The 12,191-nt window shown below is 43.4% G+C and overlaps 1 protein-coding gene across 4 annotated transcripts in view; it reads left to right on the forward strand.

Moving 5' to 3' along the window:
- The window catches only part of Ubap1 (ubiquitin associated protein 1), a 71,923-nt gene that overhangs the window by 52,558 nt on the left and 7,174 nt on the right, over nt 1-12,191 (forward strand). For 3 of the 4 annotated variants that reach the window (XM_031377075.1, XM_031377073.1, XM_031377074.1), the window contains 2 exons: nt 1,252-1,376; nt 8,421-9,344. In XM_031377075.1, coding sequence (XP_031232935.1) covers nt 1,252-1,376; nt 8,421-9,344 — 1,049 coding nt within the window. The remainder of the gene's footprint in view (nt 1-1,251; nt 1,377-8,420; nt 9,345-12,191) is intronic. The other variant, XM_031377076.1, reaches the window with a different exon arrangement.

The raw sequence follows: 12,191 nt of genomic DNA on the forward strand, positions 1-12,191 counted from the left end.
GCTAGAGTGTCTGGTCAGTGAGACCTCAGGATCCTCCTGTCTCTGCTCCCCAAGCACTGCTATTTTAGTGTGTGCTATCTGCCTGGTTTTTAAGTGAGTCCTAGAGATTTAAACTAAGTTCTCATGCCTGCACAGACATGCTTTACTCATTGAGCCACCTCCTTAGTCCTTAGACAGTTTTCTAAAAACAATGTCTCAATATTTCTGTTAAGTAGTTGATCTGATGGATAAGGACGTCATGGATACTGAGGGTTTTGCCTCTGAGAGTATGTGTTACAAATATTTTCATTAATTCTTAGAGAATTTCATGTAATTTAGCTTTATTGGAATAGTATCCCCTACTCTTTAGACCATAACTCCTCCCAGATCCATTTCCACTTCAGCAAACCCCCAACTTAGTCTTTTTAAAATAGCTGAGTCCAGTTTGTATTGCTCATATACTCCTGGCTGTGGAATGCATTTGACCTGCTAAGGAAATCACTTAAAGAAAGCTGATTCTTCCTCCTCCAACTGTCTATAGCTCTTCTGCTAAGGGTTGGGGCTCACCAACCCCTCTCCCTGCATACTAGAATATTGACTGGCTTTTCTGTGTTAGTAAAAGCAGTTAAGCTTTGTTCTGAGCCAGGCATGGTGCATGCTTACAATCCCAAATCTCAGAACAGGGTGAAGCAAGAGAATTTCAGATTAGAGGCTAGTTTGTATGTAACAAAGATCCTGTTTCCAAGATGACAAAAAATTACCCTCTTAGCTATTTTAGCATACAATATAAAATTGTTAGCTTAAGTACTATGTTGTATACACACAGACACACACACACACACACACACACACACACACACACACACACACACACACACACACACACACACACACACACACGCACATGCACACACATTATATATATATATATATATGCCCTCCCTCCTTTTTTTTTTTTTTGAGACAGGGTTTCTCTCTGTAGCCCTGGCTGTCCTGGAACTCACTCTGTAGACCAGGCTGGCCTGGAATTTAGAGACCCACCTGCCTCTGTTTCCTGAGTGCTGGGATTAAAGGCATGTACCACTACTCCCTGGTGAGTATTTTGGATTTTGTATTAGTATAATGGTTTTAGGTCAGAAGTAGGTAAGTTGTTGGAGAGGGACTCAGGTCTTAGGGTGGTATAAATGAGTGTGTGCCAACTCAGCGTAAGATTATAGTAAAATACCTATTATTTACTGATGTTTTCTGCTTTATTATTATTTTTTATTATAGGGACTTTCAGTTACCTTGATGATGTCCCATTTAAGATAGGAGACAAATTCAAAACACCAGCGAAAGTGGGTCTGCCTATTGGCTTCTCCTTGCCTGACTGCTTACAGGTTGTCAGAGAGATGCAGGTAAGTGGTGAATTTTAGTTAATATTCAGTGCATCAAAGACTTGATAAAGATCTTTTTACTCTCTTAATTTTATCTTGTTATTCCTGTTAATGCCTGCTTTATGATGACACTTAGAGCTCCATTTATATGTCTTACACATGCCTGGGTTTTGTTTAACATGTTTAATTATATTTTTCTGGGTGTCTGTGCCTGGTACTAAACAAAACCAATTATCCATGTTGCTCCCTCATCTCTCTTTGCTTTCTTTCTGTCCTCATTGTCTTCTCAGTCAGCAATGTTACACAGTATTTGTCTTTAGTCTGCCTCACTCTTCTTTCTAGCCTACCTTGGTCTCACCAGGCTATCATGGTAGCCTCTCTAGTTGGCTTTGCTTGCAGTGTTTTCCACATCATTTCTAGAATGATGATTTTTAAGGTTTTAAATCAATAACTATTATTAAATGAAGCATAGAGACATGGGGTTTTAGCAGAGCACATTAGCCCATGTTCCAACTTATCAGTAGTTTCCTGAATATAATTTGCATCACTGCCTATACTTGACTTTCCCCAGGAGTTATCTCTGTAAGGAGCAGTTTCTGACTGTATAGAAAGCTGTCAGTCTGTCAGTGCTGTGCCTAAACGCTTTCCAAAGCTCCTTTCTCAACTCTCTCTATAGAGATCAGTTATATATAAATGCACGAAATTACGTCTTGAAAGGAGCAAAAGCTGAGTGCTAGCTCCTTCAATGTGTGTGTGCTTGTTTGCTTATTTATTTATTTTTAATTAACTGCCTGCTTTTGGGAGGTGCTGTTCTGCAGACTGAGGAGAGTGACATCTTCAATGTCCTCAAGGTGCTTAGGTCTTAAGGTGATAGAAAAGCAAAAGAGTGCTGGCACACGCCTTTAATCCCAGCAAAAGAATGGTGGCGCACGCCTTTAGGCCTTGCACTTGGGAGGCAGAGGCAGGTGGATTTCTGAGTTCGGGGCCAGCCTGGTCTACAGAGTGAGTTCCAGGACAGCCAGGGCTATACAGAGAAACCCTGTCTCAAAAAACAAAACAAAAAAACGAAAAACAAAAAAGAAAGAAAGAAAGAAAGAAATTGTGCTAAACTGACTAAAATTGAACAAATTCAGTTTTGATTATTAAGAGGCTGGCTGGGTTATATTAAGAACCAAAAAAAAAAAAAAGAAGAAGAAGAAAAGAAAAGCAAAAGAGCACAGTGAGCCCACACTTCCTTCTGTGACGCCAGAAGACTAAAGCTACACTGTGGAAAGAAAGAAAGGTTTGTCTCTAGGAACTCACTAGGGAAGGCATCAGTATGTCACTTTGGAAGTATTTTTTCTTCTACAGTCTATATTTTGAACTTCAGATGCTTCGTTTTAATAGCTTAATTCACCCTTTCAAGCTACACGCTTTAGTGGATTTTGTTTGTTTGTTGAGAAAGAAGATTTATTTATTTATTTAATGTGAGTACACTGTCACTGTCTTCAGACACCCCAAAAGAGAAATCACATCTCATTATGGATGGTTGTGAGCCACCATGTGGCTGCTGGAATTTGAACTCAGGACCTCTGGAAGAGCAGTCAGTGCTCTTAACTGCTGGCCGTTTGGTTTGCTTTTTGAGACAGGTTTTCTTTGTGTAGTCCTGGCTGTCCTGGAGCTCACTATGTAGACCAGGCTGGCCTCAAATTCACAAAGATCTGCCTGCTTCTGCCTCCTGAGTCCTGGGATTGAAGATGTGGCCACCACTGCTCACCTTGAGTTTTAAATATATTCATATTTTACAAACTTCGTGCTATGTAATTCTTTTTTTTTTTTTTTGGTTTTTTTTTGGTTTTTTTGAGACAGGGTTTCTCTGTGTAGCCTTGGCTGTCCTGGAACTCACTCTGTAGACCAGGCTGGTCTCGAACTCAGAAATCCGCCTGCCTCTGCCTACCAACATGCTATGTAATTCTAAAACATTTTATTTCACCAATTCTGAAAAGAAACCTGCTGTGGCCTTTGTGACAGTTGTAGTCAATTTTTGTAATTGTAGTAAGTTTTTGTAATTGGAATCTTAGGCCAGAGGCCTCACTCTGGAGGCTCCCAGTGAAGCAGCTCTGTCCATTCATCCATCCCAAAAGGCTGGTTGAAGAGATGAATGGTGGTGAAGGCACTTGGGGAAACTTTAGCAGGCTTGTTACTAAAGGCTGTTATCCCAAGAGGCTCACAACCTCCTACTCTGCAGTGTAAGCTGTGCCTTGGTCGGCTTGAGCTTTAGTTTGGAATTAGGCTGTTGATAAGAACATTGCTGCTAGACATAAAAGGTATGCCTCTCCTTCTGAGTGCCTCTTCACCTAACTCCGTATCTTTAATAGAGCATTCAGCTCTGCCTTAAGAAAGGAAGGAAGAAGGCTGGGCAGCAGTAGTGCACACCTTTAATCCCAGCACCCCAGCCCCACCCACACACCAAAAACTAACACCAAGAAGTGTGATTTTTGCTAGGAGCAGACACACATGCTGTGGTCCCATAGGCTTGGGAAGCTGAGGCAGGAGGATCACTCTTATGTAGGAGTTTGAGGTTACCCTAGCAACACAGAGAAACCTTAGTACCCTTTACCTCTCAGTTGCTGGTAGAATTCCTGATAGAAACACTTAAGGGAGGAGGCTTATTTGGGTCATGATTTGGAGAAGATAACCCATCATGGCATGAAGGCATGGTGGCGGACTGGCTTCTTTCTGCTACAGCATGAGTGTGAGGTAACTAGTCACATTGAGAGTCAGATGGGGGCAGTGCTCCAACAAAACACCTCAGCCCCTCAGCACCCTGGCACCGTCCTAAAAGTTTCACAACCCCCCAAATCAGAGACATGAGCTGGGGACTAATTGTTCAGTCACAAGTACACTTCACATTCAGACCTTCATTTTCTACTCCTGGGGATATAGGCTTATGGCCTGGAACCTGGGCTGGGCTATATCTCTTCAAGCCTACCCCAGTGACCTCCTTCCTCCAGCCAGACCCACCAACTAAAGGTTCTGCAGCTTCTTCAAGCAGCCTGCCTGCTGCCGACCAGGTGTTAGCACACATAAATTGTAGCCTCGAAGGCCTAAAGAAAAGACTGAAGCACCAACCTACACCTTGTTTCTCATTCCTCGCTGCCCTCACTGATGTAGTCAGAAACCTTGTTCTGAGTGTCACATTTTTGCCACTTCCTATTTTGCTGGGTAACTCTCTTGGCCAGCGAGAAGCACTGATAAAAAACGGAAGGACTATGCTCAGAGTACTCAATAACGGCACAGAGGAGTGCTGGCCTCAAATCCGCCTGTGGAAACCACTTACAGGACTTTTTGTTTCCCCTTCTTCCCCCTTTGTTGTTGTGTTTTGTTTTTAGGTTTCTATTATGTAACTTTGGTTGGCCTGGAATTCATTTTGTAGAAGAGGCTGTCCTGGAACCTAAAGAGATCTTCCTATCCCTCTTTCTGCCTTCTGATTGCTACTTTAGATTCTTTGAGACAGTGTCACATACATCTCATTCTATTCTCAAATTCCAACTATGTAGTTGAGGACGATCAAGAGATCTTCCTCCTACTGCTTCACAAATACTGAGATTACAGTAGTGAGCCGTTATATCCTACTTTAAATGTTTTGCTTCAAATTATAAAAACTAACCAATGGGCCTTTAATCCCACCATGCAGGAGGCAGAGGCAGAGGCAGAGGCAGATGTGTCTCTGAGTTCAAACTAGTCTGGTCTACATAGTGAATTCCAGGACAGCCAGGGCTACAGAGAGAGACAGGAGTCCATCAGCATGAGTCATTAAACTTACATATCATCTAGAGAAACTGCCAGATTTTATACTACTCAGAATGTCATATAATCTTAAAGATTGTTTTTTTATTTAGATTTAGCTTGTATTGTATGAGTGATTTGCCTGCATACATGTATACATGTATGTGGACAATATGTCTGCTGTTTATCTACAGAGGGCAGAAGAGTGTCAGCTCTCTTTGAAGTGGAGCTGAGGATATTTGCTGGAGGGTGGTGGCTGCCTTGCCTTTAATCCAAGCACTCAGGAGGGAGGAGGAGGCAGAAGCAGGCAGATCTCTGGGTTGGAGGCTGGCCTGGTGCTGGGAACAGAGCTTGGGTTCTCTGCAAGAGTAATAAAGGCTCATAACTACTGAGACATCTTCCAGCCCAAAAGTTAAGATTTGTTTCTTTCTGGAATGCAACTGTTCTTGCATTGTAGTTGATTATAAACAAACGAAACTATGGAGAAGGCAACTGTGGTTAAGGGAGAACTTGATGAGTTGATAATGCTTTTCTCTACTCCATACTGTACTCTGGTTCTCTGTCTCCCTCTAAGACAGTCTCTACCTCAGACTGTTCTCAAACTCCCTGTGTAACAGGGGCTGACTTTGAACTGTCTGCCTCTACCATCCAGTGCTGGGATTACAGGCATGTACCACCGTGACTGGATTATGTATTGTTAGGGGTCAAATCTAGTGCCTTGTGTGTGAAACAAGATGTTTCCTACCACCCGAGCTCCAGCAGCAACAGTATTTTACTCTCAAAACATGCTTACTTAAGAAACCTTTTCTCTATTTTCTACGTATTCTGCATTACTTTGATAATTAAAAACAAAAACAAAAACAGGTCCAGGAATTAGCTGAGTTGGCAGAGTGTTTGCCCAGTATCCGCAAAGCCTTGTATTTGACCATATTGATTGGGTGTGATGGCATACACCTGTGATCTCAGAACTGCAGAAATGAAGGCAGGGGGATCTTTGGATGTTTTGTGAGGTTGAGGCCAGCCTAGGTTACATGCAACTCTGCCTCAAACAATAACAACAACAACAAAGCAAAACAAAAACAAAAATACCCCCCCCCCACCCCAGAACAATAAAACCCCAGGATCTCAGTTAAGAGTGTTTAGAAAACAGAAGCTATTTCTAACCATTCTTAGAATAAAAATGAGAAACTTGTGCTTATGGACGTGGGAAGTTAGTTTATTAGAGACTGGCTGTCCTCTGAGTGAGGTGTACGCCTGTACTCTCAACACTTAGGAGGGCGAGGCTAAGACTGAACTACAGTAAGTTTGTATAGTCTAGGCTACTCAGTAGGATCTGTGCAATTTGTTAATGGTGATGGTCACAGATGTAGCCTCATTGAAGAGACAAGTCTCCATGGATGTCTGTGAGGGATTATCTGAATTAACTGAAGGGAAGACCTGCCCTGGATACGTGGGGTGGTACCACCCCATGTGCTAGGTCCTGAACTAAATAAAAAAATCCTGGCATTTGTCTCTGCCTCCTCACTGCAGGTGGCGTGAGACCAGCTTCCTGAAGCCCCTGCCCCTGTGCCCTCAGACTGTGCGTCCCAACAGTCTTCCTCGCTTAACTTACTTCTGTACTTCTTACAGCAGTGAGAAAAGCGACTTTTATACTGTCAGAAACTTAGAAGAACAACAATTAGGTTTCTCCATTTAGCTCTACAGAGCTTTTAACTGCCCATGGCTGTTTTCTCCCTTTTGTTCACGGTACACAGAAAAGATAGTGCCTTCCCCGCAGCTCCCACTTCCACCTCTGCAGAGCACAGCCACAGGGGTGGGACGTGAATTCTTAGTGACTGTGTTAGGTAGGTTTTCCCTTCCTTTTCTAGAATATCTCTCAGCATTTTAACCTTCTTCCGAGTCCTCTGTGTCTTTATCTTGCTTCCATCTTGAACACTCACACATACATTATTCAGCTCTGCCTCGTTAGGGTGAATGCAAGGGATTTTGTTTTCTTCTTCTCTATAATACTGTAGATATTTTTAAAGTATGGCAATGAATTTTGTAAGTTGGGCTACATTTTAAGGGTTTAATAAGAAATTGTGAAGTTTGTTTATTTTAAGTGGTGTTTCCTAGAGTCCAGCTGCCTTTGAACTCCTGATGTTCCTGCTTCTCCCTCCCAAGAACTGGAATATTGTTTGAAGTGTATTGCTAATAGATTGCCACCTACCTAGGACCTTCATATCTTCTGCCACCAAGTGGTTACCCCAGTCTCATGTCTAGGTTTCTTCTCAAATATGATCCTCCTGCCTCTGATTTCCACATGGCCGTCGGGGTGGTTTCTGTTTCCCTCCCCCTTTTTTGTTTTGGAAGCAGAGGAAGGAGACTTAATGAGTGTACCTTAGAAGAAGAACAGAGAACAGATAAAGGGCCTGCTGCTTCATGGTTTAGCATGTCTTTCTTGTGCAGGGCCACTGCTAACCTTGTCCCAGTTTTATCATGTGTACTGCTGAACTGAACACCAGGGTCTTAATAAGTCTCCTTGAATTTTGATTGCAGTATATTCATTACAGCCCAGTAGTGGATTGAGAGCATAGAGCTGGCCAGCTTCAGATCCAGTACTTCCTGGCTTTATGACTGTGGGCATGACCCCTTGTAATATAGGGATAATGGTCATTACTAAGGGGTTTGAGGTAATCTGGAGAGTTAATCCATGAAAGGTGCTCCTGGGCTTACGGTAGAGCACTTCCCAGGTACAAGGTCCTGGGTTCGGGTCTCCGGTTCTGCTAAAGCAAACAAGGCAAACCAAAAACTTATTCTTCAGGGTTAGGTGCTGTCATTATTGAGCATAGGATCTCTGAAGGACATTGTGCTGCATAATAGAGACCTAAAGATGGTCTGTGGGGTTGCTGCCAATAGGAGGACATGTTAAGAGTTGCACATTAAGTGCATGTACTTGCATGTATGCACCAGTAGATGACTGGTAAGAGGTGAATGCCATACATTTTAGAACAGATGGGTCATCAGGATAGCTTCCTTGAGTGTGGCTTACCCTTTCCCCTAACCATGTAGAATTAGGGAGGGGATAGGGTGAAGAGAAGCAAAAGATGTGGCAAATTCCCTTTGGTCTGGTGTGTAGAGTTAATTTATACAACTAACCTGGGAGCATGATTTGGACATTGAAATCTCAGTATTGCTCAGTGAGGCTCAGCCATGTGCTGAAGTGCTGCCTGCTGTAGTTCATGTACACACGACTGAGTTGGGTAGGGGAGAGCAGCCCCTGGGCTCACATCTCCTCTCTCTGCTGTATCTCTGCAGTATGACTTCTCCTTGGAAAAGAAAACCATTGAGTGGGCTGAAGATATTAAACTAATCCAAGAATCTCAGCGAGAAACAGAGCGGAAGGCCGAGGAAGCAGAAGCTAAAGTGAATTCTAAGAGTGGTCCAGAGGGTGATAGCAAAGTGAACTTCTCCAAGACTCACAGTACAACCACGATGCCACCTCCTATTAACCCCATCCTTGCCAGCTTACAGCACAACAGCATCCTCACTCCAACTCGGGTCAGCAGTAGTGCCACAAAGCAGAAAGTTCTCAGTCCACCGCACACAAAGGCAGATTTCAATCCTGCTGACTTCGAGTGTGAAGAGGACCCTTTTGATAATCTGGAGTTAAAAACCATTGATGAGAAGGAAGAGCTGAGAAACATTCTGGTAGGAACCACTGGGCCCATAGTGGCTCAGTTACTGGACAGTAACACACCCAGGGGAAGCTCGGGGTCTGTGTTACAAGATGAGGAGGTCTTGGCATCCTTGGAGCAGGCAACTTTAGACTTCAAGCCTCTTCATAAACCCAATGGCTTTATAACCTTACCACAGTTGGGCAACTGTGAAAAGATGTCGCTGTCTTCCAAAGTGTCCCTCCCCCCTATTCCTACAGTAAGCAATATCAAATCTCTGTCTTTCCCCAAACTTGACTCTGATGACAGCAATCAGAAGACAGTCAAGCTTGCGAGCACTTTCCATAGCACATCCTGCCTCCGAAGTGGCGCATCACGGAATCTCCTAAAGCCTTCCACCCAAAGCAGTGCCAGTGAGCTCAATGGGGACCATACTCTTGGGCTTTCCGCTTTGAACTTGAACAGTGGCACAGAGGTGCCAACATTGACATCCTCCCAGATGCCTTCCCTGTCTATCTTGTCTGTGTGTACAGAAGAATCGTCACCTCCAAATACATGTCCCACAGTAAGTTTTCAGTCCTAACTTATATTCCAAAGGTGTCTTCAGTGATCCCATTTAGCAATAGACTTGCCTCCCACAAGGCGTAGTGCTTGATAGTGCATGGAGAATGGCTTTGTTTTCTGATAGAATTCTGCTTATTTTCCTGAGGCAGCTTGTATAATTTATTTTTGGTTCTTCAGTGCTAGGGATTAAACCCAGGCACTCTGCCATTGCACTACATCCCCAGCCAAATCTGCTTGATGTTTGCCTCCCTTCATGTTTAAGATCTCCTTTGTAAAAATAAGAGACAACACAACCCCTGTGAATGGTAGTTCTCTGTCTGATCTTGGTCCCTTTTAGTGCTGTTATGTCTTAATAAGTTTTGTCTTGTCTTGGTGGTTTTAGTTGAGACAAGGTCTTACTATATGGCCTAGATTCCCTGCTTCTACCTTTTGAGTGGTGGGATTACAGGTGTGCATCCCTGGGCCTGGCTAGTTAGTTGTCTCTACCACACATTTTCTTTCTAGGCTTATGGATGCTCCTTGTTAACCCTCTCCTTTCTTAGCTTCCCCATCCTACCCCTGCCCCCTTTAAAATCATAATGTGGCTCTTTGGAACTAAATTTCTTCAGACCACATGGTTCCTAGTAACTGTTAAGAAATCTGTTATTAAAGTCACAGATTGTAGTTGTGTGATTCTTTTTTCTCCTGTCAACAGTATGCACTGGACAGTCTTAAAAGAGAGGGCTGAGGGAAATCTGTACTGAGTACTCACACTTTTAATATATTAGGATGGATTAATAAAAAGATTACAACTTTTCTCATCCCATAGAAAATCTATTTTGCTACACAAAATGGGGGCAAAACAGGGCAGTTTCTTTGTCACATAATATAAGGTTAGTTCCTGTATCCTGAGCCATAAATCTTAGCCGTCCCAGAGGCTAAATGATAGCATGCGAAGAACCAGGAAGGAGTTGTATTGGTACAAGCCTACAACAAGCATTGTTAGCCAGTGGAGAGGTGAAACCCTGGCCTGCCTTACTACACCATGCTGGCAGCAGCACTCTGGAGAATGGCTCTACTGTCTGAGAGCTCCTGGCTTGTAAATGTGCCAGGTCCTGGCCCAGGTAAAAGTGACAGACTCCTTAGAGTGGGCTGGATCCTGATTCTTCTTGGCCAGTTGCTGGGCTCAGGTCAGCAATGTATTCCTTTTCTTGACATGTTTAGGTAAATGATGCTTTAGTTAAATGAAAAGTACCCTGGAAAGATGGGGGTTGCACAGCCAATTCCCAGCCACATTTAGGTGAACCCTTAGAGAACAAAACCAGAGAGCCAACAGTGGAGCTCTTTCTCAACCAGAACACCGACCATTAGCTATTGTTTGGCCAGCTGACCTGACCTTCAGGGTCAAAAGAGATCTGTGTCTTGGTGAACTTGATTTCAACTCATAGGTGTGAACAGCTGGAGTTTGGGTGTTCATTTAAGGGAGTCTTGATCATCTTCCTTGGGAACAAAGCCTGGTTCCCATCTAGGCCTTCATAGTGTGAGGCCTGAGAGCCCTCAATAAGAGAAGCACATTTCTCCATGATCATAGTGCCCAAGGCCCAGAGTAGTGCACCCTCTCAAATGGGAACGTTAGCAGAACTGTGCCTGGAACCAGGCTCTATCTTGGGTGGCCCTTTTTCTTTTTCCTTTCCTTGCCTTTCCTTTTCCTTGCCTTTCCTTTTCCCTTTCCTTTCCTTTCTTTTTTTTTCCTTTCCTTTCTTTTCCCTTTTCCTGACAGGGTTTCTCTATATAGCCCTGCTGTCCTGTAGATTCTATAGGGCTATCTTTACATATAGAACTATAGAATCTCTTTACATCTATCAAATTCATAGATAGCTGCCTGTCTCTGCCTCTGGAGTGTACCACCGCTACCAGGCTAGATGGCTATTCAGTTTCATTATTCAGGTTTTGATTCCATGGTTTACTACTTATATAAAATAACATTAGAAGTTAAGGAACTCCTAGGTCTTTTTGAGAATAGTCATGCAGTGGGTCCTTATTCTTAGGTAGTGTGGAACTGCCTCTCAGGCCTTCAGGGTCTTTGTCCTGCTTTTGAGTGAGGCTCATTATGCCCTGGGCCACTTATCCATTTTACACACTCACACTCAGGCTCCTTCCACTTGCAGTTTCTGCAGGAGATCACTTTCCACGACTTCTAAATTTATTAATTATAGCCATTGTCTCAGGGTTTCTGTACAAAACATCATGACCAAGAAGCATGGGGGAGGAAAGGGTTTACTCAGCTTACACTTACAAATTGCTGTTCAAATTGCTCTCCAAAGCCACAGGAACTCACACAGGGCAGGAACCTGGAGGCAGGAGCTGATGCAGAGGCCATGGAGGATGTTGCTTACTGGCTTGCTTTCCCCTGGCTTGCTCAGCTTGCTCTCTTATAGAACACAAGACTACTAGCTCAGGGATGGCACCACCCACAATGGGCCCTCCCCCCTTGATCACTAATTGAGAAAATGCCTTACAGCTGGATCTCATGGAGACATTTCCTCAATGGAGGATTCTTTCTCTGTGATAACTCCAGCTTGTGTCAAGTTGACACACAAAACTAGCCAGTACACCATTAAACAAACTATAGCACTTATTGATCTTTACATTTTCTTTTTGACCCTTGGTTTTTGGAGACTCATCCCTGGCTGCCTGGAACTTGAGGACAGGGGAGTTCTGTTTATACCTCTTGGGTGTTAAGAGTTATGTAATTTTCTCTTTTAAATTGTTTCCAGCATTTAGAATCCTTTGGGGCTGGTGAGATGGCTCAGTGGTTAAGAGCACTGACTGCTTTTCCAGAGGTCATGAGTTCAAATCCCAGCAACCA

This window comes from Mastomys coucha, unplaced genomic scaffold, assembly GCF_008632895.1.
Source record: "Mastomys coucha isolate ucsf_1 unplaced genomic scaffold, UCSF_Mcou_1 pScaffold18, whole genome shotgun sequence".
NCBI classification, from domain to species: Eukaryota; Metazoa; Chordata; class Mammalia; order Rodentia; family Muridae; genus Mastomys; species Mastomys coucha.